Here is a 27,350-nt window from a genome sequence, read left to right as displayed (position 1 = left end):
CGCAGAGCTTTGGCTAATTGTTTTATGGGTCATTTCCTGCTGATGAGTCTCTAGGGAGACCCAGGGAGTCCTCCCTTCTGGCATAAAGTCGCAGGATAGTGGAGGAGAGGTCACCGCTGTCACCTCACAGCAAGTCTCTGCTGTTCACAAGCCGTTGAGAACAAGGGTAGAGATCCACAGAGTAGGCGTTCATGTAGATCATCTCAAGCACATGGACAATATGCGTTATGCCATTTAGAATTACCCACCCAAGTGTTAATTTCTATCTTTCTGGTTTAATGACTCTCCAGTGAGTACTAAAACTGATTATTATGGAAATAACCGTTATTCTGTGTAAACGGTGAAGAAAAATGGGTTGTTGTCCCAACCCCAAAGAACAAACAGGACTCCCACTACTGATAGGAATGCATGTCCACAATATATGGCTAGTATCCGGATTAACGAAAATCACATATACATTTTTTTGTCCTTTTAATTAAAATTATTTTCTTTTATTCTTAAATTGTAGCCATCATCCAAAGCAGTAAAGACGTAGATATCCATATATCCTTCTGTTTTCACTGCATATGTAAATCTATAATACTTGAGTTATCTATTGCCTAATCTGCGTAAAAAACAACAACAAAAAACACTATTTTGATTAATTTTAAGGGGTGGGTACAAAAATAATGGAATATGGTATTTTAAAATTCTTATGGTAAAGAAGGCTTGCCGTCTCTGCAGATTGAACCATTTTTCTCCCGATGGAGGAAATGCCCCGTTGTCTATTGAGGGGATTTTACATGGAACAGCTTTTCGCCATATTTTTTGTATGTGCCATTTATATATTTGAACAAGTTAATCATGTCGTCGTCCCATCCCCCCCCCCCCCCCACTAAGTCGTCTTTTTTTAAGTCTAAATAAGTTTCATTCTTTTAATCTTTCCTCATAACCAAGATTCTCCATGCCCCTTATTACGGTAGTTTAGTTGCTCTTCTTTGTATCCTTTCTATGAACTGGAGCCCAGAACTGAACTGCATATTCTAGATGAGGCCTCACTAATGCTTTGTAAAGTGGTAATATTATATCCCTGTCCCGCGAGTCCATGTTTCTTTTAATACATCACAGAATTCTGTTGGTCTTAGAAGCAGCTGATTGACATTTCATGCTGTTATTTAGTCTATGATCTACAAATACACCCAGATCCTTCTCAACAAGTGACTCCCCCAGTGTAGCTCCCCCTAGGACATATGATGCACGCAGATTGCTGGTACCCAGATGCATAACTTGACATTTATCTACATTAAACCTCATTTGCCAAGTGAATGCCCAAACACTTAGTGTGTCCAAAGCGGCTTGCAATTTATGAACATCTTCCATAGACTGAACAATACTACATAGCTTGGTGTCATCTGTAAAAATAGAAACGGTACTATTAATCACACCCTCTATATCAGGGGCGTAACTAGGAAAGTCTGGGCCCCATAGCAAACTCTTGACCGGGCCCCCCCCCCGGGTGCCACAAGCAGCCCCACTTATAAATTGTGCCCCCTGTAGAATGTGCCATACAGCCCCCCTGTAGACCGTGCTATATAGCCCCGCCTATAGACCGTAACACCCCATTTATAGATAGCGCCCCCACCTCCCCCTTGTAGATGGTGCCATACAGCCCCCTGTAGATATCGCCCTAAAGCCCCCACAGTATATAGCGCTGTACAGCTCCCACTGTATATAGTGCCACACAGCCCACTCCCTTGTATATAGTACTCACAGCCCCCCCTTAGTAGAAAGTGCAGCACACAGACCCCCTGTAGATTGCGCCACACTCAGCCCCCTGTAGATAGAGCCACAGCCCTCCCCTTGTAAATAGTGCCACACAGCTCCCCCTTGTGTATAGTGCCACACAGCTCCCCCTTGTGTATAGTGCCACACAGCTCCCCCTTGTGTATAGTGCCACACAGCTCCCCCTTGTGTATAGTGCCACACTGCTCCCCCTTGTGTATAGTGCCACACTGCTCCCCCTTGTGTATAGTGCCACACTGCTCCCCCTTGTGTATAGTGCCACACTGCTCCCCCTTGTGTATAGTGCCACACTGCTCCCCCTTGTGTATAGTGCCACACTGCTCCCCCTTGTGTATAGTGCCACACAGCTTCCCCTTGTGTATAGTGCCACACAGCGTCCCCTCGTGTATAGTGCCACACAGCGTCCCCTTGTGTATAGTGCCACACAGCGTCCCCTTGTGTATAGTGCCACACAGCGTCCCCTTGTGTATAGTGCCACACAGCGTCCCCTTGTGTACAGTGCCACACAGCTTCCCCTTGTGTACAGTGCCACACAGCTTCCCCTTGTGTATAGTGCCACACAGCTCACCCCCCCCCCCCCTTGTGTATAGTGCCACAAGGCAATGGCACATCCGAGAAAGTTGTATCAGCCAGGGAGATGTCACTCAACCATAGAAAGGTGGGTTTGGAGGCAGGACTATGTGACTCTTCAGGATAGCAGCACCGCCCCATGACCCTCTAATGAGTAATTTGCATATAGTGTGCTCCGTTTTAAAAGTGGATTTTAAGGATTTTGCTGCATCTGAAAAAAACATACAAGGGAATGTTTGGAAATATTGTTAGGTCATGTATTACTGCATGGTGGCGGTTCAAGGGGTTAAAACTACCTGACAGATTCCTATTAAATTTACAATGAATTGAGAACAATTCCATCTGCCCTGCAATTTTGTTATTATAAATATATCCTATATAACTACAGATCCAGAACCAAGCTCTGACATATATACAGTACCACAACCAAGCTCAGTACATAAATACAGCACTAGAACAAAGCTAATTACATATATACAGCACCAGAACAAAGCTCCGTACATACATACAGTACCACAACAAAGATCAGTACATATATACAGCACCAGAACAAAGCTCAGTACATAAATAAAGCGCTAGAACCAAGCGCAGTACATAAATACAGCACTAGAGCCAAGCTGTGACATATATACACAGCACCAGAACAAAGCTTTGTACATATATACAGCACTAGAACCATGCCCATACATATATACAGCACCAGAACCAACCTCAGTACATAAATACAGCACTACAACAAAGCCCAGTACATATATACAGCACCAGAGCAAAACTCATTACATATATACACAGCACCAAAACCAATCTCATACGTATATACAGAACCAAGCTCCGTACTTACATACAGCATCAGAACCAAGATTAGTACATATATACAACACCAGAACAAATACAGCTCAATTTAGTGCAACCCCTGCCGTATAGGTTTATACGGCATAAAACTACAGCTCCCAGCATGGCCTGAACAATGGTAAGGATATGCTGGGAGATGCTGTTTCACAAAAAAATATCATATCATAATCATCTCGCTGCATATCACACAGTGACTACAGTGCTGATTAGAGGCAGAATAAACCTTTACGTTAAGTGACTCACCGGTGACGTCTCAGATTCTAGTTCTTTTCTTCTCCCTCTAGTCCAGACCTCTATGATGGATTTCTACCGGCCATGACCCATTTCTGAAGTTTTCCGCTCCGATGTCTTCAGCAAAACATTTCTGCACCTATAAACAAAGTTAAAATTCTCAACACCTCTAAATATAATAAAGCACCATACACTGCACCTCTAACTATAATAGCGCCATACACTGTGTCCCTGATTATAATAGTACCATATACTATGTCATACACACACCGTGCCCCCTGTAGATATAGCCCCCTGTAGATAGTGACCCCCATAGAGCCTCTGTAGATAGGGACCTACATAGAAGCCCCTGTAGATAGTGCCCACATATGGGCTCCAGAGCTGCAAGGCAATAGTGCTAACCACTGAGCAGCCGTGCTGCCCTAGATATAGCTTCCCCTATAGATAGTGCTCCACATATAGCCCACCGCTGTAGATAGTGTCTCACACATATAGCTCCCCCTGTATATAGTGTCCCACATATAGCCCACCCCTGTAGACTGTGCACTACATATAGCCACCCTGTTGCTAGTGCCCCACAGGTAACCCACCCCTGTATATAGTGTCCCACATATAGCCCTCCCCTATAGAAAGTACCCAAAAAAAATAGCTCCCCTATAGATAGTGCTCTACATATAGCCCACCCCTGTATAGTGTCTCACATATAGTGCCCCACATATAGAGCCCCCTGTATATGGTGGCCCACATATAGAGCCCCCTGTATATAGTGGCCCACATATAGAGCCCCCTGTATATAGTGGCCCACATATAGAGACCCCTGTATATAGTGGCCCACATATAGAGCCCCCTGTATATAGTGGCCCACATATAGAGACCCCTGTATATAGTGGCCCACATATAGAGACCCCTGTATATAGTGGCCCACATATAGAGACCCCTGTATATAGTGGCCCACATATAGAGACCCCTGTATATAGTGGCCCACATATAGAGACCCCTGTATATAGTGGCCCACATATAGAGACCCCTGTATATAGTGGCCCACATCCCCACATATAGTTCCCCCCCCCTCTGTAGATTGTGCCCCACATAGACCCCCCTGTATATAATGGCCCACATATAGAGCCCCCTAAATATAGTGGCCCACATCCCCACATATAGACCCCCCCCTGTATATAGTGGCCCACATATAGACCCCCCCTGTATATAGTGGCCCACATATAGACCCCCCTGTATATAATGGCCCACATATAGACCCCCCTGTATATAATGGCCCACATATAGAGCCCCCTAAATATAGTGGCCCACATCCCCACATATAGACCCCCCTGTAGCTAGTGCCCCACATATAGACCCCCCCTGTATATAGTGGCCCACATATAGACCCCCCCTGTATATAGTGGCCCACATATAGACCCCCCCCTGTATATAATGGCCCACATAAAGACGAACCCCCCTGTAGATAGACCCCCCCACTATAGATAATGCCACTCATTTTTATGAGAAAAAAAAAATATTAACTTGACATACTCACATGATCCCGTTCCCACGCTGTTCACTGGCGATGCAGATATGCTCACTTCTGAGCATGTCTGCTGGAGCTGAACGAGCGTCGTCCAGTCCGTGTCATTGTAAGGCACTGTATGGGCCTGTGTCGCCCAGCCGATACTTAGAGGCTCAGCGGCGCGGGCCCCATAGTAGCGGCGCTACCGCTGTAGCAGCCATAACGGCTGCTAGCGGCGCTACCAGGCTTATGAAGGGAGCGTGTCGGCTGGCGGCGTGGGCCACCTAAAGCCCCGGGCCCCGTAGCGGGCGCTACGGCTGCTACCGCGGTAGTTACGCCACTGTTCTAGCTCATTAAAGGTGTTGTTCAGGCTGGAGGCGGTTTTTCATACTGATGACTTATTTACAGAATAGGTCATCAGTATATGATCGGTGTGGGTCTGACACTCAGACCCCACAAAGATCAGCTGTTCCGGCTGCCTCCGAGCACCAAAAGTTATGCAGTGGTCGGTGTTAGAAGATGACTCCGGTCACAGTATAGCGGCCGTGCTTCAGTAACCCAGCACAGCAACTATACAGTGTACGGAGCATCTGCTTCCAGCACAGACCACTTCATATCTTCCGATGCCTGGAGGCATCTGGAGCAGCTGATCAGTGTGGGGTCTTGGTGTTGGACCCACACCGATAATATAGTCAACCATATGAAAAACATCTCCATGCCTGGACAACCCCTTTTAACAAATCAGTTGAATAAAAGTGGTCCCAGCAATGTACCCTGGGTACATCACTTATAACCGGGGACCATTCCGAGTAGGAATCATTGGCCGCAGCTCTCTGGATACAGTCCTTGAGCCAATTTTCAATCCAATTACATTCTGTATAATGCCCACACAGATGCCCCCATATATTATAATGCCCCATAGCTGCACCATGCAGTGCAATGCCCCTGTAAATAGTGCCCACATAGATGGGTCCAGTGACCACATACTACCACGGTACCCATGTAGATAGTGTCAAACCCCCTTGAAGATAGCGCTTACCCCCCCCCCCCCTAGATAGCGCCATTGGGGAAGCCCTAGCCAGAGCATCGGACTCGCTGTGGTCGGGGATTACACTCCAGGAGGAGCCCCTGACGTCACTGTCCATATATGGACAGTGAAATCCGGGGCTTTACCAAGACGGGAGTCCCCGGCCAGAGTGCTTGGTTGCTCCTTTCCGGGGACCTTGTAATTGAATACTGAAGCAGGGAGCGGACGGTTCCTTGCTTCAGCATTGGATTCAACTGTATCTGCGTCCTGAGGATGCAGATACAGTTGACAATGGGACCTACCACCGGCTGCCCGGGACTGCGGGACACCGCCCGAAATCAAAGGGTTAAGGGTATGTTCACACGGCCCATTTTCGGCCATTTTTCGGGCCGTAAACGCCTGAAGAACGGCTGAAAAATCGGAAGCAGAACGTCTGCAAACATCTGCCCATTAATTGCAATGGGAAAACGGCATTCTATTCTGCCGGGACGTTTTTTTACGTGGCCGTTTTGAAAAACGGCCGCTTAAAAAACGGCCACGAAAAAGAAGTGCAGGTCACTTCTTGGGACGTTTTGGGAGCTGTTTTTCATTGACTCCATTGAAAACCGCTCCAAAAAACGTCCGTAAAAAACGCTGCGAAAATCGCGAGTGGCTCAAAAAGCATCTGAAAATCAGGAGTTTTTTTCCCTTGAAAACCGCTCCGTATTTTCTGACTTTTGAGTTTGCGTGTGAACATACCCTAATTCTTGCGATAACTTCTAGCATCATACATTTACGCAGTTGTGAAGTGCTGGCTGCCTGCTCTGTATATTTACGGTGGAGGGTGGGAAGGGGTTACTTGGTACGTATAATTTTGCATACATCTGTAGGTCATTGAAGAATATAACAAGATATAAAATCATGAGAAAGGGTTAACATTTTAAAAATCCAAAAAGAGAGACTAGGCAGCACATCCAAAAATAAAGGGAATTTATTTACTCAAGTATGTATGTCTCTTTTTGGATTTCATTAAGGGACTTTGTCCTGTTAATGCGTGCACCCTTTTTACTTTATTTATCTGGTGCTGTAATACTCTTCTGTTTTAACATTTTAAAAATGTCAGGTCTGGCCTCTTATGTGCATTTTTCTATCGATCTATAAAAAAAAGATCATTACATGCAACCATCTATGCCCCTTTTGTATTGACAGAAAGTGTTGGCATCCCAGAAAATGATCTTGGTCTTTCATAAATATGGCACACTGTAAGTGCCAATTTTCCTGTGCATATGTAGCGTAACATAGTAAGACATCTGTTCTGCTGCATGTGCCTAAAAGAGCTGGTTCGCACCTTTTGGCCTCCTGTTTTAAAAACTTTTTAGATATTCAGTATTGGGAGTGACTTCTACAAATGAAGACCGAAAGTGGGACAAAAACTAGCAATTGTTTTGGATTAGTTCCACTTTACATTCCACACATCATGCTGGTGGAAATGCCCTTTTAATTTATGAGTAGAGATCAGTTGTACTTTCTTATCCGGGCAGTTAGTGGAATCCTCTCAAAATATGAGAGTATAAAAAAGAATCCATGACGCAACAGGTGATCTATATAACAACTTTTAACGTTTTTATGGATTTCACATATAGAATATAAAAGTAATTCACATTTTTTTGGTCGCATAAAAAACTATGAAGTATGCTCCACATTTGGTGGGACTGCTCTATAATTTGCCCATTTTGGAATAAAATATTTGAGCTTTATAACCGCCTTACTGGCCTTCGTTTAACAGGCTCCCCATCAATAGGGCCTTTTTCGACATTTCTTAACAGCGGCTATGATCGCGTTATGCCCCTGACCCTCCACCTCTTCACAGCGACTGTGAAGGTCTGTTTAGGTTGACTATCTGATGAGAATGGAGACCATACTAGCTGATGATACTGGGCAAACAGATGGCTTTATTCGTACTTGGACCAGATAGGATGGTGGTGACCTTCCTCGTTGGTTTGGTGGATGCTTCATAACTTATTATATAAGACATGGACTCCTTTTTTGGCTTTCTGACCTTATCTTGTGACTTGAAATATTTTATAAAAATGTAAATGATGGGAGGAAAAAAGAAATTCCAGGTAGAAAAGACAACTGGCAGTAGATGACTGACGTGATACTATGGCCCTGAAGAAGCAAATTCTGAAAAACTCTTTTCGGTGTTTTTTTTTTTGTTTTTTTTTTTCACAATCTTCTGTAAATGCTCCTTAGCATAAAGAGTTAATATAGAAAAAAGGAATTGCCTCTTTTGGTGTATGAGACAGTAGGAAGGGGAACGTGTCTGCCGCCTTCTAATTACAGACTGCTGAGCTCCGATGTCTGCTTTGCAAAATTAGACTTGAAAGTATTGTGGGAACAACTTATTTTGACCAAAGTTAGACATTTGACTCGAATTGAGTGAAGGGTATGTGTCTCCCTCCGTTTATGACGTCGATGTGCCACCTTTAGATGGTCTGGTTCGGATAACTCTGGAAAAGATGCCTTCTCGTAGGACTTCATGGCCATTAACATGTATTTATGCTAGTGGGATGGACCCAAAATCTGGAAACTCAATACCTCCTTATTTTGGAGAACCAAAGGGGATTATATTTTTCTAATTCCTCCCATTTCGATGTGGTGTCTGATATCATACAGGAACCAGAAAGAACAGTCATTTGCCACTTAAGAAGAACATGAGATCTGCAGCTATTTTGTCTTTCCACAACAGGAGAAGGAAAGGTAAATGAACGGACAGGTGTTTTTGAACAATGCATCCTGTGACAAGTAGTCCTATTCAGGTGGATTGGGGAGGGTTCCGTGTGTTCATTTACTGCTTCAGGCTTCATGTCTGGAACATGACTAGTCACAGCGTAGTTCTCATTATCATTTTTTACATATTTGTTAGACTTGTATATTGTTTAAAGGAACTGTACAGGATTGGAAACGTGGCTGCTTTTTTTTCTTCCCATTGACCGCGCCACATCTGTCTATGGGTTGTCTGATTTCGCAGCTCGGCTCTATTGAAGTAAATAGGACTACATGTGGACTGGTGTGGTGCTGTTTTTGAAAGAATTTAGCCATGTTTTTCTAATCCCGTACAACCCCTTTATGGTAATGAAATGTTTTTGATTTTGGAACTCCTACTGTTTCCGCAGTATACATTCCCTGGTGGCCTATGTATGGACTAAGACCATACATGGGCAAGCTTCCTTTCCCTTTAGCATCCTGCATCGGTCAGTGCCTTGTCCTTGATATCCAGGTCAGCTACGTTCAGAAATCGGTACATAAATGATATCTGTGCTGGAGTTGGTTATTGAATGAAATAGCAGGGGTACTTTGCATCCTTCTTCTTCTTCTTTTTTCTTTTTACTACTGATTAAGTAGCCCAGGTAATTATAATTTGGGGAATAAGTGATCAAATTACACCCATAATTGCTTTTTAATTATAATTTGTGCCTTCAGAAGTAAGGAAGTGAAGGAAATCCATGTATTCACCAAATGTTTAGTGGTCTAATATGACAACATATGGACCCCTACATGGTAGAGTAATAGTAGTTGTTATCGAAGTATGTTTGATCTTCAATTAAAATTAAGTCTCGTTCAGAAATTAATTGAAAGCATTATGCTAGGGGCAGTGCTACTTATCCAGTATCTTAAAAGCCACTTTGGCCTCTTGCATGTGGCACCCCAGTGATCCATGGGTCAAAATACTTTAGTGAACTAGTTACTCCATGGAGGTCATAGCATTCTTAGAACTTACTACGGTGAAAACAATCTCAATGACCGTTAACGCTGCTTGATCATATCTTTAATAGGCTTTTTCTCTTATTAATGTTCCATGTGGCTCAACTCCACTAGTTTTATTTAAGTGTGTTGCGATCTACAAAAACGTATGGAACTCTATTCTAGGTCTTTTAGGTTCCTTTATCCATATACTATGATTTTACATAACATTTATCCTGGCCCATAGTCCATTCATTATGTTAAACTTGTGGTCAAAATGGACCATGAATAATGCAGCCGTGATTGTTACTGCTATTCTTACTTGTAGCAATACCACAATGGCCTTGTGTTTTGTCAGCTGCAGCAAGACCTACACTGAGGCTTCCAGCAACAAAAATTGACTTACAGCCCCAGGTTTGCATCACGTTCAGACGACAATATGTACCTCGAAGGCCACATTCAGATCACGTTTGTGCTATCTGCCAAGCGTATACGTTTTGAAAATGCTGAAAAAGTATTGAAACGTATAGCTCGGCATATACATAGACAATGTGTCAAACGTAAACCAAAATGGCATCCTTTTGTCTACGTTTGTCATGGTTTATGTTGGGATACTGTTTTTTGAAAGTACTGAATAGCGTAGTCTGCTACGCTATTCAGTACTTAAAAAAACTTTACGTCGCGCATTTCTTTTTTTGAAAATTTATTTTAGGTAAAAAATGGACAGAAATGTAAACCAATGTATGAGTATACGCAGGGGTGGGATTCAAATTTTTAACGGCTTCCCTGTTTTTCAGACCAAGACATACACGTCAGGGGGGGGTCGCGGGGTTTCGCGGTGTATTGCGCAATGGAAAAACAATTACGATATTTCAAATACGCCCTATATTAAAGTGGACTCTAAATAAAGAAATTCCCTGTCCAAAATGTTTCTGTGGATGTCCACACTATGTATATAATTACATAAGCGTACATACCTACCTCATTATATTAAACTCAACCATTACGTATAGACCTATATGCGCACATTCAATATTCTAAGCGTTTTCAGCCCATTTAGTTAGGCTGTGGACTGTGAGAAGCGTGGAGGACAGTGCAGCATGCGCAGTAAGCCGCGACAACTCTCCCGGCTAATGCACAGATACAGTGCCAGGAGCAAGCTCAGTACATATATACAGTACCAGAACAAAGCTCAGTACATATATACAGCAACAGAACCAAGCTCAGTAAATATATATAGCTCCAGAACAAAGCCAAGTACATATATACTCACCAGAACCAAACTCCGTACATAAATACAGCACCAAAACCGAGCTCAGTACTCTATTTAATGAGCTTGGTTTTGGTATTGTATTTATGTACTGAGTTTGGTTCTGGTGCTGTATATATGTACTGAGCTTTGTTCTGGTGTTATACATATATACAACACCAGAACCAAGCTCAGTACATATATACAACACCAGAACCAAGCTCAGTACATATATACAACACCAGAACCAAGCTCAGTACATATATACAACACCAGAACCAAGCTCAGTACATATATACAACACCAGAACCAAGCTCAGTACATATATACAACACCAGAACCAAGCTCAGTACATATATACAACACCAGAACCAAGCTCAGTACATATATACAACACCAGAACCAAGCTCAGTACATATATACAACACCAGAACCAAGCTCAGTACATATATACAACACCAGAACCAAGCTCAGTACATATATACAACACCAGAACCAAGCTCAGTACATATATACAACACCAGAACCAAGCTCAGTACATATATACAACACCAGAACCAAGCTCAGTACATATATACAACACCAGAACCAAGCTCAGTACATATATACAACACCAGAACCAAGCTCCGTACATATATACAACACCAGAACCAAGCTCAGTACATATATACAACACCAGAACCAAGCTCAGTACATATATACAACACCAGAACCAAGCTCGTATATATGTATGAGCTTGGTTCTGATGCTGTATATATGTTCTGATGCTGTATATGTGTGCTGAGCGGTGTTCTGGAGATGCATATATGTACGGGGCTTGGTTCTGAAGATGCATATATGTACTGGGCTTGGTTCTGATGCTGTATACAGCACAAACGCAGCTCAGTACAGAGATCATTTGAAAATCCTGCCATATAAGTTTGTATGGCATAAAACTACAGCTCCCAGTATAGCCAGAACGCTGATAAGGATATGCTGGTAGTTGTTGTTTAACAAAATAAGAACGATACACCCATCATCTCGCTGCAGATCATACAGTGACTACAGTACTGATCAATCACAGAGAGAATAAACCTTTACATTTAGTGACTCACCGGTGACGACTTCTTAGATTGGAGTGATTCTTTTTCTCTTTTCTTTGGTTCTCTATTATGACTTCTCCCGGCCACGACTGATTTCTGCAGAGTTTGCCGCGCAGATGTTTTCAGCTTCTCACTTTTCCAACATTTCCGCACCTATAAACGAAGATAAAATTCTCATGGTGCCACACTCTGTCCCTAAATATAATATCATACACTGTGCCCCCGAATATAATAGTACCATACGCTGTGCCCTCGTCCCCATACATTATTATCATGTCAGCAGCACGTCTCCCTGTTTACACAGGGAGATGTGCTGCTGACAACGATAATATTTAACTTTTTTAAAACTATACGACCAGCAGATGATCGAGCGTTTGCTCATTCATCTGCTGATCGCTGACCTTTTTAACACAGGGCAATTATAGGCAACAAACGGTCCGCACGATGGTCGCCCCGTATAAAGCACCCTATAGAGCATCTCATAGAGCCCTCTGTAGATCGTGCTTCCTGTAGTGCCCTCTGTAGATAGTAGCGTTCCCTGTAGATAGGGCTCCCTGTGGCGTTATTATTATTGCCTATAGATTGTGACCCCTGTGGCGTCCCCCGTAGATGGTGCCCCCTGTGGCGTCCCCCGTAGATGGTGACCCCTGTGGCGTCCCCCGTAGATGGTGACCCCTGTGGCGTCCCCCGTAGATGGTGCCCCCTGTGGCGGCCCCCGTAGATGGTGCCCCCTGTGGCGGCCCCCGTAGATGGTGACCCCTGTGGCGGCCCCCGTAGATGGTGACCCCTGTGGCGGCCCCCGTAGATGGTGCCCCCTGTGGCGGCCCCCGTAGATGGTGCCCCCTGTGGCGGCCCCCGTAGATGGTGCCCCCTGTGGCGGCCCCCGTAGATGGTGCCCCCTGTGGCGGCCCCCGTAGATGGTGCCCCCTGTGGCGGCCCCCGTAGATGGTGCCCCCTGTGGCGGCCCCCGTAGATGGGGCCCCCTGTGGCGTCCCCCGCAGATGGTGCCACCTGAGGCTTTCCCTGTAGATAGGGGCCCCTATGTAGTGCCCTGTAGATAGGGGCCCCTATGTAGTGCCCTGTAGTTATTGTCCCCTGTAGTTAAGAAAGTAAACGGAAAAAACAAACATAGGGTATGTGCACACACACTAATTACGTCCGTAATTGACGGACGTATTTCGGCCGCAAGTCCCGGGCCGAACACAGTGCAGGGAGCCGGGCTCCTAGCATCATACTTATATACGATGCTAGAAGTCCCTGCCTCTCTGCAGGACAACTGTCCCATACTGAAAACATGATTACAGTACGGGACAGTTGTCCTGCAGCGAGGCAGGGACTCATAGCATCGTACATAAGTATGATGCTAGGAGCCCGGCTCCCTGCACTGTGTTCGGCCCGGGACTTGCGGCCGAAATACGTCCGTCAATTACGTACGTAATTAGTGTGTGTGCACATACCCATATGCTTACCTGTCCCATTGCCGCACCATCCTCCAGCGACGGCAGTCCTCTAGCGGAACGACGCAGCGGTGCGATGACGTCATTGCGCCAACTGCATCATCAATAAAAAGTGCAGAATGGCAAGACATCATGTGCCTCGCCAGGGCAGCGCTAGTCAACTCTATTGTATTCGCGTCCTAAGGACATGAATACAATTGAGGGCAGGGGACCGGCTCCAGCTTCCCGCTTCACCCCGGTTCTGCGAATCGGCTGTAATTTTAACAACCGGTTCGGGAGAACTGGGGCGAACCGTCCGGATCCCACCCCTGAGTATACGTTAAACTTGCTCGCTATAAAAAACACAGACATAAACAGAAAATTGTATACTATTGTACACGTTTTTAATGGTACACCATTTAAAAAAAAATATAAAAAATGTATACGCTCGACGGATAGCACAAACACAATTTTCAATGGGGCCTAATCTAATGTCAAAATAAATTGTTCATATGACATTAATAGTAGTCAATATGCTGTAATAAACAAATATAATATATGCAGAGTACCGAAATATATTGTAATGGCCAAAATTTTAAAATAAATCCTGTGGACTATTAGAGCAATGTCATTTTTTATTTCTAGTGAATAGTTAATAACTGTCTCTGGATTTGTTTCTAGATCCAGATAGCAGATTGGAGAATAAGGAATTCCTCACCTGAAAAACCATGTTCTGTTATGCTATATAATTACATCGGACTGTAATGAGTTTTTAGTGAAAACAGCACTTAGCGACGGTAAAGGATAAGAAATAGTAAGTCGTTGGAATGTTAGTACATTTCTAGACAGAAGTGTGTTCTTCAGGATCCAGTAAAATTACTTATGATGTATAACCGCTATTTTATACCTATTGTGTTAGAACAATTTGTATTCTTGAATTTGCTGTTTTTTCGTTTTATGTTAGGCTGTGTTCACATTACCAATTCTTTTTTGTTTCGGTGTTTTTTGACGACGAGAATAGAATGATCTGCATCGCTATTCTTGCCTTTTTTAAAAAAAACAAAAAACAAACAAACTGTAAAAATTATGGACCTCATTATAAGTCTAGCAGAGCCTTCAGGATTAATTTGGAAACAATTTGTCATATTGGTCATGACTCCGTTTAGAACAAAAGCTATGACCGTAATGTAAATAAAGCCTGGGACCCTGTTCACATCTGCGTCGGGACATCTGATGCAGATTCCGTTACTTTTCCAGACAAAATAGCGCAGCATGCTATTTTGTTTGGCAAAGTGTCAGAAACCATGATGGAAACCTGACGGAACCCATTAAAGGGGTTGTCCAGTCCTTAAAAAAAAAATGAGGATAGGCCATCAATAGCTGATGGGTCATGATCCTACTTCCGGGACCCCAGCCGATCAACTGTTTTGAAGGGGGTACAGCACTCGTACGAGCGATGCTTCCCCTTCATTTCTACTTGCTCGCTGTGAATCTTCGACACACATGTATCTGCGTTTCACAGGTATTGCAGCCTTTTCTCCCATTCCCTTCAATACCTGTGAATCACCACTACATCCATCAGTGGCGGATTAAGAAGACCATGGGCCCTGGGCTGTTACCCAAACTTGGGCCCCCCTTCTCCACCACCACCCTGCCGCGCCGTAACTATTGCTAACACTACCTAAACACTAGTACACAAAGTAGGCACATTATGCACAAAGTACACACAGTACGCACATTATGCACAAAGTACGCACATTATGCACAAAGTAGGCACATTATGCACAAAGTACACACATTATGCACAAAGTACGCACAGTACACAAAGTACCACATTATGCACAAAGTACGCAAATTATGCACAAAGTACGCACATTATGCACAAAGTACGCACATTATGCACATTATGCACAAAGTACGCACATTATGCACAAAGTACACAAAGTAGGCACATTATGCACAAAGTACACACATTATGCACAAAGTACGCACAGTACACAAAGTACCACATTATGCACAAAGTACGCAAATTATGCACAAAGTACGCACATTATGCACAAAGTACGCACATTATGCACATTATGCACAAAGTACGCACATTATGCACAAAGTACACAAAGTAGGCACATTATGCACAAAGTACGCACATTATGCACAAAGTACCACATTATGCACAAAGTACACAAAGTAGGCACATTATGCACAAAGTACGCACAGTACACAAAGTACCATATTATGCACAAAGTACGCACATTATGCACAAAGTAAGGACATTATGCACAAAGTACGCACATTATGCACAAAGTACACAAAGTATGCACATTATGCACAAAGTACGCACATTATGCACAAAGTACACAAAGTACGCACATTATGCACAAAGTATGCACAGTACACAAAGTACCACATTATGCACAAAGTACGCACATTATGCACAAAGTACACACATTATGCACAAAGTACGCACATTATGCACAAAGTACCCACATTATGCACAAAGTACGCACATTATGCACAAAGTAGGCACATTATGCACAAAGTAGGCACATTATGCACAAAGTACGCACATTATGCACAAAGTATGCACATTATGCACAAAGTATGCACAGTACACAAAGTACCACATTATGCACAAAGTACGCACATTATGCACAAAGTAGGCACATTATGCACAAAGTAGGCACAAAGTACGCACATTATGCACAAAGTACGCACAAAGTACGCACATTATGCACAAAGTACGCACAAAGTACGCACATTATGCACAAAGTACGCACAGTACAAAGTACGCACATTATGCACAAAGTACGCACAGTACACAAAGTACACACATTATGCACAAAGTACACAAAGTAGGCACATTATACACAAAGTATGCATAGTACACAAAGTACACACGAGTATGCACATTATACACTAAGTAGGCACATTATACACGAGTATGCACATTATACACAAAGTACACCTTGTAAACACATGAATATGGACATTAAACATACATGAATATGGACATTAAACATACATGAATATGGACATTAAACATACATGAATATGGACATTAAACATACATGAATATGGACATTAAACATACATGAATATGGACATTAAACACACATGAATATGGATATTAAACACACATGCACTTACCTTTTATGTCTTCACTGCAGCTCTTCTCCTGCTCACAGCACAGAGCCCGCCGACAGTCTCCCCTCCCCCATGTCCCGACAGCTAGCAGCAGAGATGTTTAGAGCAGGGAAGGGGGGGCTGGAGGGGGAGCTTCTAAAGCAGCACAGACCACGGCTGCTAAGTAGAAGCAAAGCTCCCCTCGCCTGACAGGTGCGGTCCTGGCACCGGGGCTCCCTCCGGTGCTAGCGACGCCACTGGGCATGAGGGGGTTCGGGCGGTCATAGGCTCCTTGGGCCCCCTGGCAGTCTTGGGCCCCGGGCGACCGCCCGAAACGCCCTAATGATAATCCGCCACTGACATCCATGTCGACAATTCACAGCGAGCAAGTAGAAATGTAGGGGTAGCAGCGCTTGTACGAATGCTGCATCTCTTCAAAACAACTGATCGGTAGGGGTCCCGGGAGTCGGACCACGACCCATCAGCTATTGATGGCCTATCCTGAGGATAGGCCAACGATTTTTAGGGACTGGACAACCCTTTTAAAGTCTTTTTAGAAACCAGGCCAGAAGTTGTGAGTGGTATTGTAGCTTAGCCCCATTCACTTCATTGGAGCTGAGTCACGATACCAGACAGAAACCGCACCACATCTGTTCATGGGTTTTAAGACACATGATAAATACTCTCCAATGCTACCCACCCATAAAATCCTGCCCTCTTCTGGAAAATAATATTTTTCCATAGAAAACCTGTATCGTTGTGGTGAATGGAAGCGGTTTGTCGTCTGGGCCTCTCATACAGGAAGTGTTTATCATTGTGTTAAAGTCTCTTATCCCAGACGCCCCTTGACAAGGAGCCAATCGAGATAAAAACATGTTGGCTCTGCCTCGATTAAATGGAGTGAAACGCACAATAACAGGCGAATGTCACCTTTATTTAGGATTTTTTTCTTTATTTTTTTTCTTCCCGTCTTTATAGTATTATATGTAGGATATCGTGATTTTTGGCTCCGCAAGAGTTTGTCCACAAATATGCAGCAAGTTTTTATCATTCATCTAAATGTGTCAATGTTATTATTCGCTCTATATGACCCTACCAAGAAATCTGCACAGAAAACAACGGCTTCTCTGTATTCTTTCATCCATCAGCCCTTTTCACGAAATCCCACATCATGGAGTTTCCTGTAGGATTTTGTTTAGTTTGCAGTTCTCGTTTTTGCTAGTCTGAAGGCTATTTTGTACAGTCTTTATTCCGAGTCTTACAGCAAATATTGCTGTTTTACATTAGTTACAACATTATTAGGCTACGTTCACACATGGCGTATTCGCCCTGATGGCTGCAGGTAAATTGTGGTGCAGTTTTTCGTCCAGAGTGTCCGCTGCAGGAAACTGCACGTTAAAAAAAAAAAAAAAGCCCAAACACCTACTGATTCTCTGACGTCCTGCAGACCAACCCATGTGACCGCTACAGCCTGTGATTGGCTGCAGCGGTCACATGGGATGAAACGTCATCCCAGAAGGCTGGCCTGGACGAAGAAGCACAGAATTCTGGATAAGTATATGATTTTTTTATTTTTTGCAGCGGAATCGCAGCCTTTCTGCTGCAAGTGACGCAACATCTGCTATGTATTGCAGGTTTTACCTCCCTGTTGAATTACCACCCGCAACACAAAGGCATTGATTACGCAAATATGTTTGACCTGCTGCGGACTAAAAAACTAATTTCCGCAGTTGCTACTGTATTATTCTGCGGATTTTCCTGCACGAAATCCATTGCGGAAAATCTGCAGTATTTACACTACGTGTGAACTTGCCCTAAAGCTGCATATGCTTTAAGAGGATAATTTTAAGATAAATTAAAATTAAAGACAATTTGTATCTGCAGCTAATTGGCCCAATGATAGATCTAGGTCTTAACTTAAATATTTTTACATACCAAAAGTCCTGAAACCTGTTATTATTTGTTGTAAAATAATTCAGTGTTTCATATAAAAATACCTTTCTCATCTTGTTTTCTTTCCATGTGTTCCCCCCTTAGTGTTGCTGCTAATCTGTGCTGCAGGTGGAGGGGCTCTGAGAAGTATCAGTCGTCCCTCTCACTCTGAGAGTTGACATCATAGTCTTATAACTCCCAACTGTCCCATTTTTCTCAGCATTCTCCCACTGTTACATTTTGGGTTTGGTTTATGCAAATTTGCATAAACTTGTGAGTTGTCATTCCTGAGTAGGGCGGGACATAAAGGTGTCCTGCGAATGGGGTTGCAAATGTTGGGAGATATGTATAGTCCCTTATTACTTTTCCTAGATATAGGTAACATGGGATCCAGAGTGGTGAAGATATTTACTGTGTGACTTCCATAGTATGCAATGCCTTGAACCCAATGAAAATCTAATTAAATAAAACAATAAAGACTTGAGTGGGCATATGCAGGGTTAATATATGCTCCCAGGATGCAGAACTCTACAGTCCTAAAAGCTAAGAAAGAGTATTCTCCTCAGCCATACTGCAATGCTACGGAGTGCCCCTTTCCTGACGAGCAGTAAAGAAATCTATTTCTATTGGCTACCCTACAGTGAACAGAGGTTGACTATGGAGAGAACAGAGAGTGGGTGGAGTGACTGAGCATGCGTGTCCACCAGCACATTGCTATACATTTTGAACACCCGATGACGCTATACTAAGTATGAAAATGTTGTGACTCTTCACTGGATCGTTTGTTAACATGTAAAGATTAATTTTTATAATCTATACATTAATATGATATTTAATGGTGTGACAACCCTTTTAACATCAATAAAAACAATCCTAGAAGGTTATTGGGCTCAGGGTAGTAAAGCCGGCTACATAATTGCCTAGCCCTTTTGGCAAACAAAATAATAATTTGAGTATCAAAGCAGGTGTTCAAAAGCAACAGACAACTGTCAGGGACGTTTTAGAGTTATACAGGCAAGTTTGCAAAGCAAGGCATTAATTTAAATGGACACTAACTTTTTAAACAACCTATGCTAATCGAATACTTTACCTGATATATATCAACTTTGGAATTTACTGTTAAAATTTAGTTGTTTTATCCAAGCAAAGTATGTGTAAAGTTACTGCCACTCGGCGTCTCACTTCCTGTAAACTGCTGTCTACTCCGTTTTAAGCAAAATCTGATCCCTAGTTACAGAGCAGAGAAGACAGACTGCAGAAAGTGGGGGGGGGGGTCTCTTCACTGCCTGCCCATAGAATTCTATGGAGAGGGAAGGGGGAAGCAGGAGGAAGGAGCAGAGTGAAGGACACACTGCTCATACAAGTTTATAGAGCGGGGAGCAAGAGCAGAGTGAGAGACACTGACACGCTGACCATAGAAGTCTATATAGAGGGTAGGGGGAGCACGAGCTGAGACATAGGCACACACAGATGTGCTGCAGTTGCTGGAAAGAGTTATGATACCCCAGTGCTGGATTCTCAGCTACACTGCTCATTACTTCTGTATAATCTCCTCCATGCTGCTGCATCTACCTGATAGAGATCGGAGAGCAGAATTCTCCTCTTCTCTGTATGCTGTGTATAGAAGACATGATAGCAGTTAAACTCTGAACACTAGCTCAGAGAAAACTGAGAATTCGAGAGAGCCTGCAGGGGGGAAATCTGCTAAAAAAAAAAAATGCCGTATAGAAGTCCTATGATGTGCAAAAATACACACGTCTGTTTATTCTGAAAAGTCACCTTTATAGGTAAGGTACGCTTTAATAGAATTTATCTACAGTATGTTTGTGTTATCTAAGCAGCATAAGTAAACCAGCCAAAATTCTGGGAGTCTAACTGAGAAAAAACAATGTAACTGTCCTGAACATCATCATCGCTCCATCATCATTACCACAATATCCCATTTTAAAGGTCTTCTACCGCCCATCCTGGTTTAAAGACTTCATCCTTTTATTTCTACTTCTGGGATGTAACAAGACAAATATGTCAAAACCAAGCTGGTCTTGGGTGAAGAAGTCATAGGTCATTCCCAAGGGCGAATGAAGTGCTACAGTTGCAGTAAATTGTGAAGTAGTCCTGTGTTTTTAGAGTGTTTCTGTTTTGCTATGTATACTTATGCAATTTGTTTGTTTGATTTGACTGGTCACAATAGCAGCCAGTTAAATAATTGATACAATGTCGGACTTATTATTTAGGTCACAGGAATTCCTTTCATTGTGTATAAGCCCTACGCATTGTTTATTCTAAGCAAATCTGAATGTCAGTAGCTGGAGGGTTGTGACTTTGTACTGGTCTGGACGTGTGTTTTCATTTTTCATAGGGTGCCAATGTGTTAGTAGAATGCAATAGTTTATTATTAATAAATATATTTTACTTAAAGATATTTGCTTTTGTCTTGTCCATAATATCCTCTGCACTTTAGGAGTTAACGTCTGTGTCCTAACTTTTGAGGGCACATGGGATGACTGTCTGTTGCCCTGGGTATTGTGGGCTGTCAGGAATCCAGGCATTGTGGGCTCGGCACAGCTGAACAAAGCAGTATTGAGCCCCACTATGCTTTGCTGCATTGAAATCTGAGTGGGTCAGGAAATTCCTGACATTGCTGTGGGAACACTCGGAGACCCACTGCTGCTGCTACAGTGAGTGTGCCGCAGACAATATACAGCCATCCCACCTCGACAAATGAAAAGATGGGTTTCACACTAAAGGTTTCCACCCAGGGCAATGTCAGACCTTGACTTTTGTGTTATTGTGGCTGCGTTTTTCGACTGCACAAATCCGTAAAACTACATAGAGTTAAGCTTGAGTGATCATTTGGTACTGCTTTAAATATGGAATCAAAGTCTATCTCGTGGATTATTACTTTTTTTGTAGGAAATGTCCTTCAAAAACTGGAGGCTGGAAAAACGCCTAGCAGTTTCTAGAAATTGTCTGGAGTTGCCTAAATAGCTCTTGAAGGCTACCGTGTTTTGTCCGTTCTTGGTCCTAGGACATTTAATCTAATCCAAGACATTACAACATCACCTACTGGGCCAGGGACAATCCCTCAAGGATTTTCATTATCTCTCCACAATTCACATCCATCCTGACTAAAGAGAATTGTCTCCGGAGAGATAAATGGACTTGTATAGCCAGATTTCTCCTTTTTTTTTTTTTTTTTTTTTAAGGGGGTTTTACACTAACAAATTATCGGGCAGACAAGCGTTCATATAACGCTCGTTGACGATAATTGCCCTGTGTAAAAAGGGGAATGATCAGCAGATGAACGAGAAAACGCTCGATCATCTGCTGGTCGTTTTAAAAAAGTTAAAGATTATGGTTGTGGGCAGCACCTCTCCCTGTATAAACAGGGAGACGCACTCTCGACATGATAATGTATGGGGATGAGCGATTGGAGTAACAACCGCTCGTCCCCATCCATAGCTCCGTGTAACAGGAGCAAACGAGCGCCGATCAACGAGCTGTCTCGCTGCATCGGCCAAAATTGGCTGGTGTAATAGGGCCTTTACTCTGTATTGATTATCTTTGTATCCATTCTTTACCCTTCAATGTTGGCAATAATCTTTCCCTTCAACTTTTTCAAGGTATCACATTGCTACCTATAACTTACTTCTGTTATTTTCCATACCTGAAGGGCACTGCTACACTTCTTCTACGTTTCCCTCCTTCAGGGTATTTACAAGAGAACTATGCAGATAACCAACAGCAGGACGCATATCAAGAATGATTGGACTTTTTCTGGGTCATCAAATAGCATAGAATATATTAAGACTCGACACCTTATACATGGAAGCCTTAGGGAACTGGTATTTGGCATTTTTGACTTGTGTGTATAAATGCTTGTACCACTGCAGTATGCTTTTAATCTGCAGGTTTTGTCTCGTTGATCTTCACTTACTTGCATACGATAGCTACCAAATACTAATGATTGTATAGCTAGGTTGGAAGCGGGGTCAGCAGTCCTTTCATTACAATAAGAGGGGAAGATCACAATAAAGCGTAACACCTGTTCTATTTAAAATGAAGGCAGATTACACAGGATCACACCGTACTTGAAGACGACGATTCCTCCCTCTCCATGCACAGTGACCTCCGCGTATGGGACAGCATTTTTACAATACTCTTCCAGAAATGTCAATGGGGTGACTTTTTATTAGGAGCTCTACGCCAATTTTCTGCTGTAGAAAAATTGCAATTTGTGCAAAACTTTTGCACTTTTTACACCGCTTCTGCCACATGAGAAGTGGGTGGAACTTAGTGAAAGGGAGTGGGGCCACCAGCTGCTCAACCCCTTTACTATGATCTACACAAAAAAAATATGGAATAGTTGATCTGCCGTGTTGGATTTTTCAGGTTGTTGTCGGGTGCAGTTGTTGGCAATACTTGGAATGTTATGCATGCCAAAAAACCTCATCCGTAGAAGACCACACTTGACTATTGATTCCGTCAAAACGACGGAACCCTTGCACAACTGAGACAAACGGAAACTATTAGCACCAGATCCATCGCCATTTGAATTCAATGGTGATGGAAATGGAAACCTTTTGGCTTCCGTTTGTGTCAGTCAGGGCTCGGTATCCAGCGGAAAGCTCAGAGATTCCGTCGGAATGGAGCCCTGGTGCAGATGTAAACGAAGCCTTAGTATTGTAACACATGAATGTAGTGAGTGGGCTGCGGCTGTGTAATACCATTGCCCCGCGTCTGATAAGTGTGCGCGGTCACCATGAGGTGATGTGGCCGGCACCTCACTAATGAGTGCCGGCACTGAAGACAGAAAACATGTTGGGTGAACTGCAAAACACCCCCATGTTCTCTGTCTTCAGTGCCGGCACTGTCACTCGTTATTGCTGCACCTGCCGCATCACATCTGACCATGCGCACACTTGTCAGGAGCGGCGCAATGGCTGTATTACACAGCCACAGCCCCACTCTTAACAGTGGAGATCCTAAAAACCTCTCATCACCGATATGCCCTTGAATGCCGCTATCAAAGCTGACTGCAGCATTCAAAGGGTAAATGAGAAGGAGGGTAACCCTTTGATGCGATCTAGGAACATATAATATATGGGCAGACAGCCCAGGGTCCATTGAAGGACCTCAGGGCTGACTGAGCATATTTCCTGTTGTTAGGGAATACTTAGTACACAGGTAGTTGTTAGGACATACCTATAAATACACAGGCTAATGTACTATAGATATATGCCAGTACATTAAAGTGAAAAAATAAAAGTTAAATAAAATACGTTAAATACTCAAATTTTTTACAATAAAAATTAAAATAAAAGTCTCAATACATAAAATATAAACTTATTCGGTATCGTCGTGACCGTAATAACATGCAGAACAAAATTTGTATAGCATTTATGATTTGTATGCTGTAAAAAAAAATATATAAAAACTGCTTTCTTTCACTTATTAATGTGAGGCACATGGTATTATGAATTTCCATGCGCCTCACGTTAATGGTAATTAACCCCACCATGTAAATCACAAATTAACCCAATGTTGTCCATTATGACTGTGGGAAACATGATGGAGTTAATTTAGTGTTAATGTTTGGCACATTGAAGTTCAAAATTCATCACACCACGTGCCTTACATCCGAAAATGTAATGTAAGGACTTATTTATTTTTATTTTTTTATCATTGGCAAAGTATCATTTTGATATCGAGGATCGCCATACTAATTCTGGTATCGTGACAACCCTAGTGTATGGCCAGTTTTCTTATGTCATGGTGTATTCTGTAAAGCTTGCATGGGATTATGTTCTGTTAGCATGCTGTCCTTTTAAAGTGTATAAAATGTTGGTAATAGAAAAAAAAACTCATGTTGACTTTTTTGCTCTTTAATTCGTACTAATATTATTTTAGCGCTCTGTCCCCCCTCTAAGTTTTCCCTGCACAGCGGCACTCGTGGCCACCTGGCTGTGCAGTGAACTCTAACTGACCTCATTCACTTTATTGGGGCTGTGCTACGATTCCCTGCACAGCGTGTGGCTGGGGCACCGCTGTGGATGGAAAAACCGTGAAGGAGATCTAGTGCTGAATCAGCGCTGTAGCCCCTTTTATACTCCAGATCAGTGGGAGTCCCAGGGGTCTGACCTCCACCGATAATAAAGTGATGGCATAACCTAGGAATATCCCATCACTTTATAACATGGGAATAAGACTTTAATTCCCTTATGTAAGAACTGTCATAAATAGAACCTCAATACAAAACACCCCGATAAATTAGGTGTCAGAGGCAGATTTATTAATGCTCCATTTATATAGATGAAACATATTGTGCTGCTGTGTAACAACTTTTTTTTTTTTTTTTCTTCTCCCCTTTAGAGATCCGAGCCCAGTTGTTGGAGCAGCTGAAATGCCTGGATCAGCAATGTGATCTGCGCACCCAGCTTCTTCAGGACCTTCAGGACTTTTTCAGAAAAAAAGCTGAGATTGAAATGGATTATTCCCGTAACCTGGAGAAACTCAGTGAGCGGTTCCTTTCCAAAACACGTGGAGCCAAAGATCAACAGTTCAAGTAAGATATAAAAATGAATACAACGGAGCTAAATTCTAAAAATATTTCAAATTTTGCTTTAATAGATGCTTCTCAATTCAGGCTGTCCATCTGACTACCATATTAGTGTGAGCTTAGCTACTTAAGTGACTTCTATTAGCACTCAGCCTACATAAATAACCAGTGATCAGCCGCACTTTCTAGGATTTTAATTCTACTCTATCGCTAACCCGTAATCTTGTATCCGGAATAGAATGCTAATTTCCGTGATCAAGAGCACAATTGCAGATTTGCCACAGAGAAATAAACAAGCGATGTACTAGCAATTTCCGGTAGAGAAATAAGAAACTGACTTCACAGTACAGAGTATCCAAGCACCTTTAGAGGTTTCCTTCAGGTCCTGTATATGATGAGTGATGTAAGCACAATATACTACATGAATCCAAAAATGTAGGCGTTGAATGGGGTCACAGGCGGTATTACATTTGGATGTATGTGCACATCCTCTACTCTTTGAACGGAGGATTCAGTTTGTAACCGATCTATTGGATAGAAATCTGTAAAGGACTCCATATTGTTACATAGTACAATACTAGGCAGACACGTGCGGACTGGACAATCTAGCAATGTCAGATAGTCTGGAAAATAAGTTGGTCACTGCTTCTACTCTAAGCAATCTCAGTGTAGGACATTTATCTGGTTGATCAACTAAGTGATGTCACTGCAAAGGTATGGTGATGTCACATTCCCTGGTAGGCGGGGACAATCTCTCTTTTTCACCTTCATTTATATTAATATACTACAAGATTATGTTTTATATTCCCACCCTCCTACAATAGATTACTCATAGTAGAGTTGTTTTATGTGCCTTTTTGGAGTAAACCTACATAATATTATATTTAAAGGGGTTTTCCGCATTGGCGGTCCATGCTGTTCCCTGGCTTGTCCACTTGTCAAGCGAGAGAACAGCAGGAACCGCGCATGCGCGTTCCTGGCTGTATAACAGCCTATACGTGGCAAGTCACTAGTGACGTGTCGTATACCAGGCAGAAACTTTTAACAGTTTGACCTCGTGATGGGTATACGGCTGGTAAACAGAGCGGGCAAAGAGTGTGACATCACCAGTCATGTGCCCTGTCGCAGTATCGGCAAACTGAGCCAATTTTAATACAGTAAGTGCATTACAAATGTAATCACATTCCGAGGTAAAAAGCACAAAAGTTATCTTTATCTCGGGAAAACCCCTTTAAGTTGTTTTAATGAAAAAATTGCCTCTATATAAAAGATTATTTTAGGGTCATATTATTACTATATGAAATTTTATTCTATATGAGATTTTTGGGCCAGTTATCTTAGGTTATTAGCGTAAACCGATCTCTGTGTTTACTGACCGTGTGTCATCTAATGCAAATTTATTTTATTAGAAAAGCCAGGGACACGGGATTTCACAAAGTTTAATATAACACATGCACTTCAGGAGGGGCCTGAATTTTACTCTGCTGTAGCGGTATCTGGCATATGTCACTTCCTGACGATTCTAGTAAACAGCAGATGTTTTGTGCAGGGGTTGATGGAATTCCTGAAATTCCAGTTGTAGCTCCGAGAACCAGAGGGTCAGGCTGTTTTTCACAAAACATTGTAAAAGTGGGTCAATCTTGTCATGAAGTGAAGGAAAGTGTGTCCGGAATTACTCAGAAAAAAAGATCTTTACAAATCTGGCAGCGCCCTCAAAGTGCCCATGCCATCAAATGTACACTGTTTTGAGAATGTAAAAAAAAATCGTATTTCCATTCTATATACACAACTTTAATATATCTTTACATTTAAGGGCTTGTAATAGAGGGCCCACATCATAATATATAAGTTTTTAGAAACGTGTGTGATTTTACCCCTGGGATTTATTCGCTTTTAGGCCAGTTGCACGCTAGGCATATTACATACAGATTTGCTGCACGTATTTTTCCCGCGGCAAATCCACAGCGTAATACAGTATCCGTAAAGCAAATGTAATCTCCTCTACATGTTGCCGAATTTTTCCACAAGTATACTGACCTGCGGTGCGTATTTTAAAATCTGCAGCATGTCAATTTGTCTTGCGTTTCCACCTGCAAATTGTTTCTGACAAGTTTATTCAAAAACACACCATTATACGCAGCATAAAGTCTGAACCTATTTCCACATCAAAATGTAAAAAAAAACACCTAAAAACCAATAAAAAATTACACCATTCGGTACGGATTTTACCTGCATTTATCTGCGGTTTTGATGCAGATTTCCTGCATCACGCAACGTGTG

General features: G+C 42.7%; 1 protein-coding gene across 2 annotated transcripts in view; it reads left to right on the top strand.

Moving 5' to 3' along the window:
- The window catches only part of SRGAP2 (SLIT-ROBO Rho GTPase activating protein 2), a 130,292-nt gene that overhangs the window by 34,636 nt on the left and 68,306 nt on the right, over nt 1-27,350 (top strand). For both annotated transcript variants that reach the window (XM_075853715.1, XM_075853714.1), the window contains exon 3: nt 24,884-25,076. In XM_075853715.1, the coding sequence (XP_075709830.1) occupies nt 24,884-25,076 (193 nt within the window). The remainder of the gene's footprint in view (nt 1-24,883; nt 25,077-27,350) is intronic.

Source organism: Rhinoderma darwinii, chromosome 2 (assembly GCF_050947455.1).
Source record: "Rhinoderma darwinii isolate aRhiDar2 chromosome 2, aRhiDar2.hap1, whole genome shotgun sequence".
Classification (NCBI taxonomy): Eukaryota; Metazoa; Chordata; class Amphibia; order Anura; family Rhinodermatidae; genus Rhinoderma; species Rhinoderma darwinii.
The sequence above is the reverse complement of the archived record's forward strand: the minus strand, read 5'-3'. Positions and strand labels throughout refer to the sequence as shown.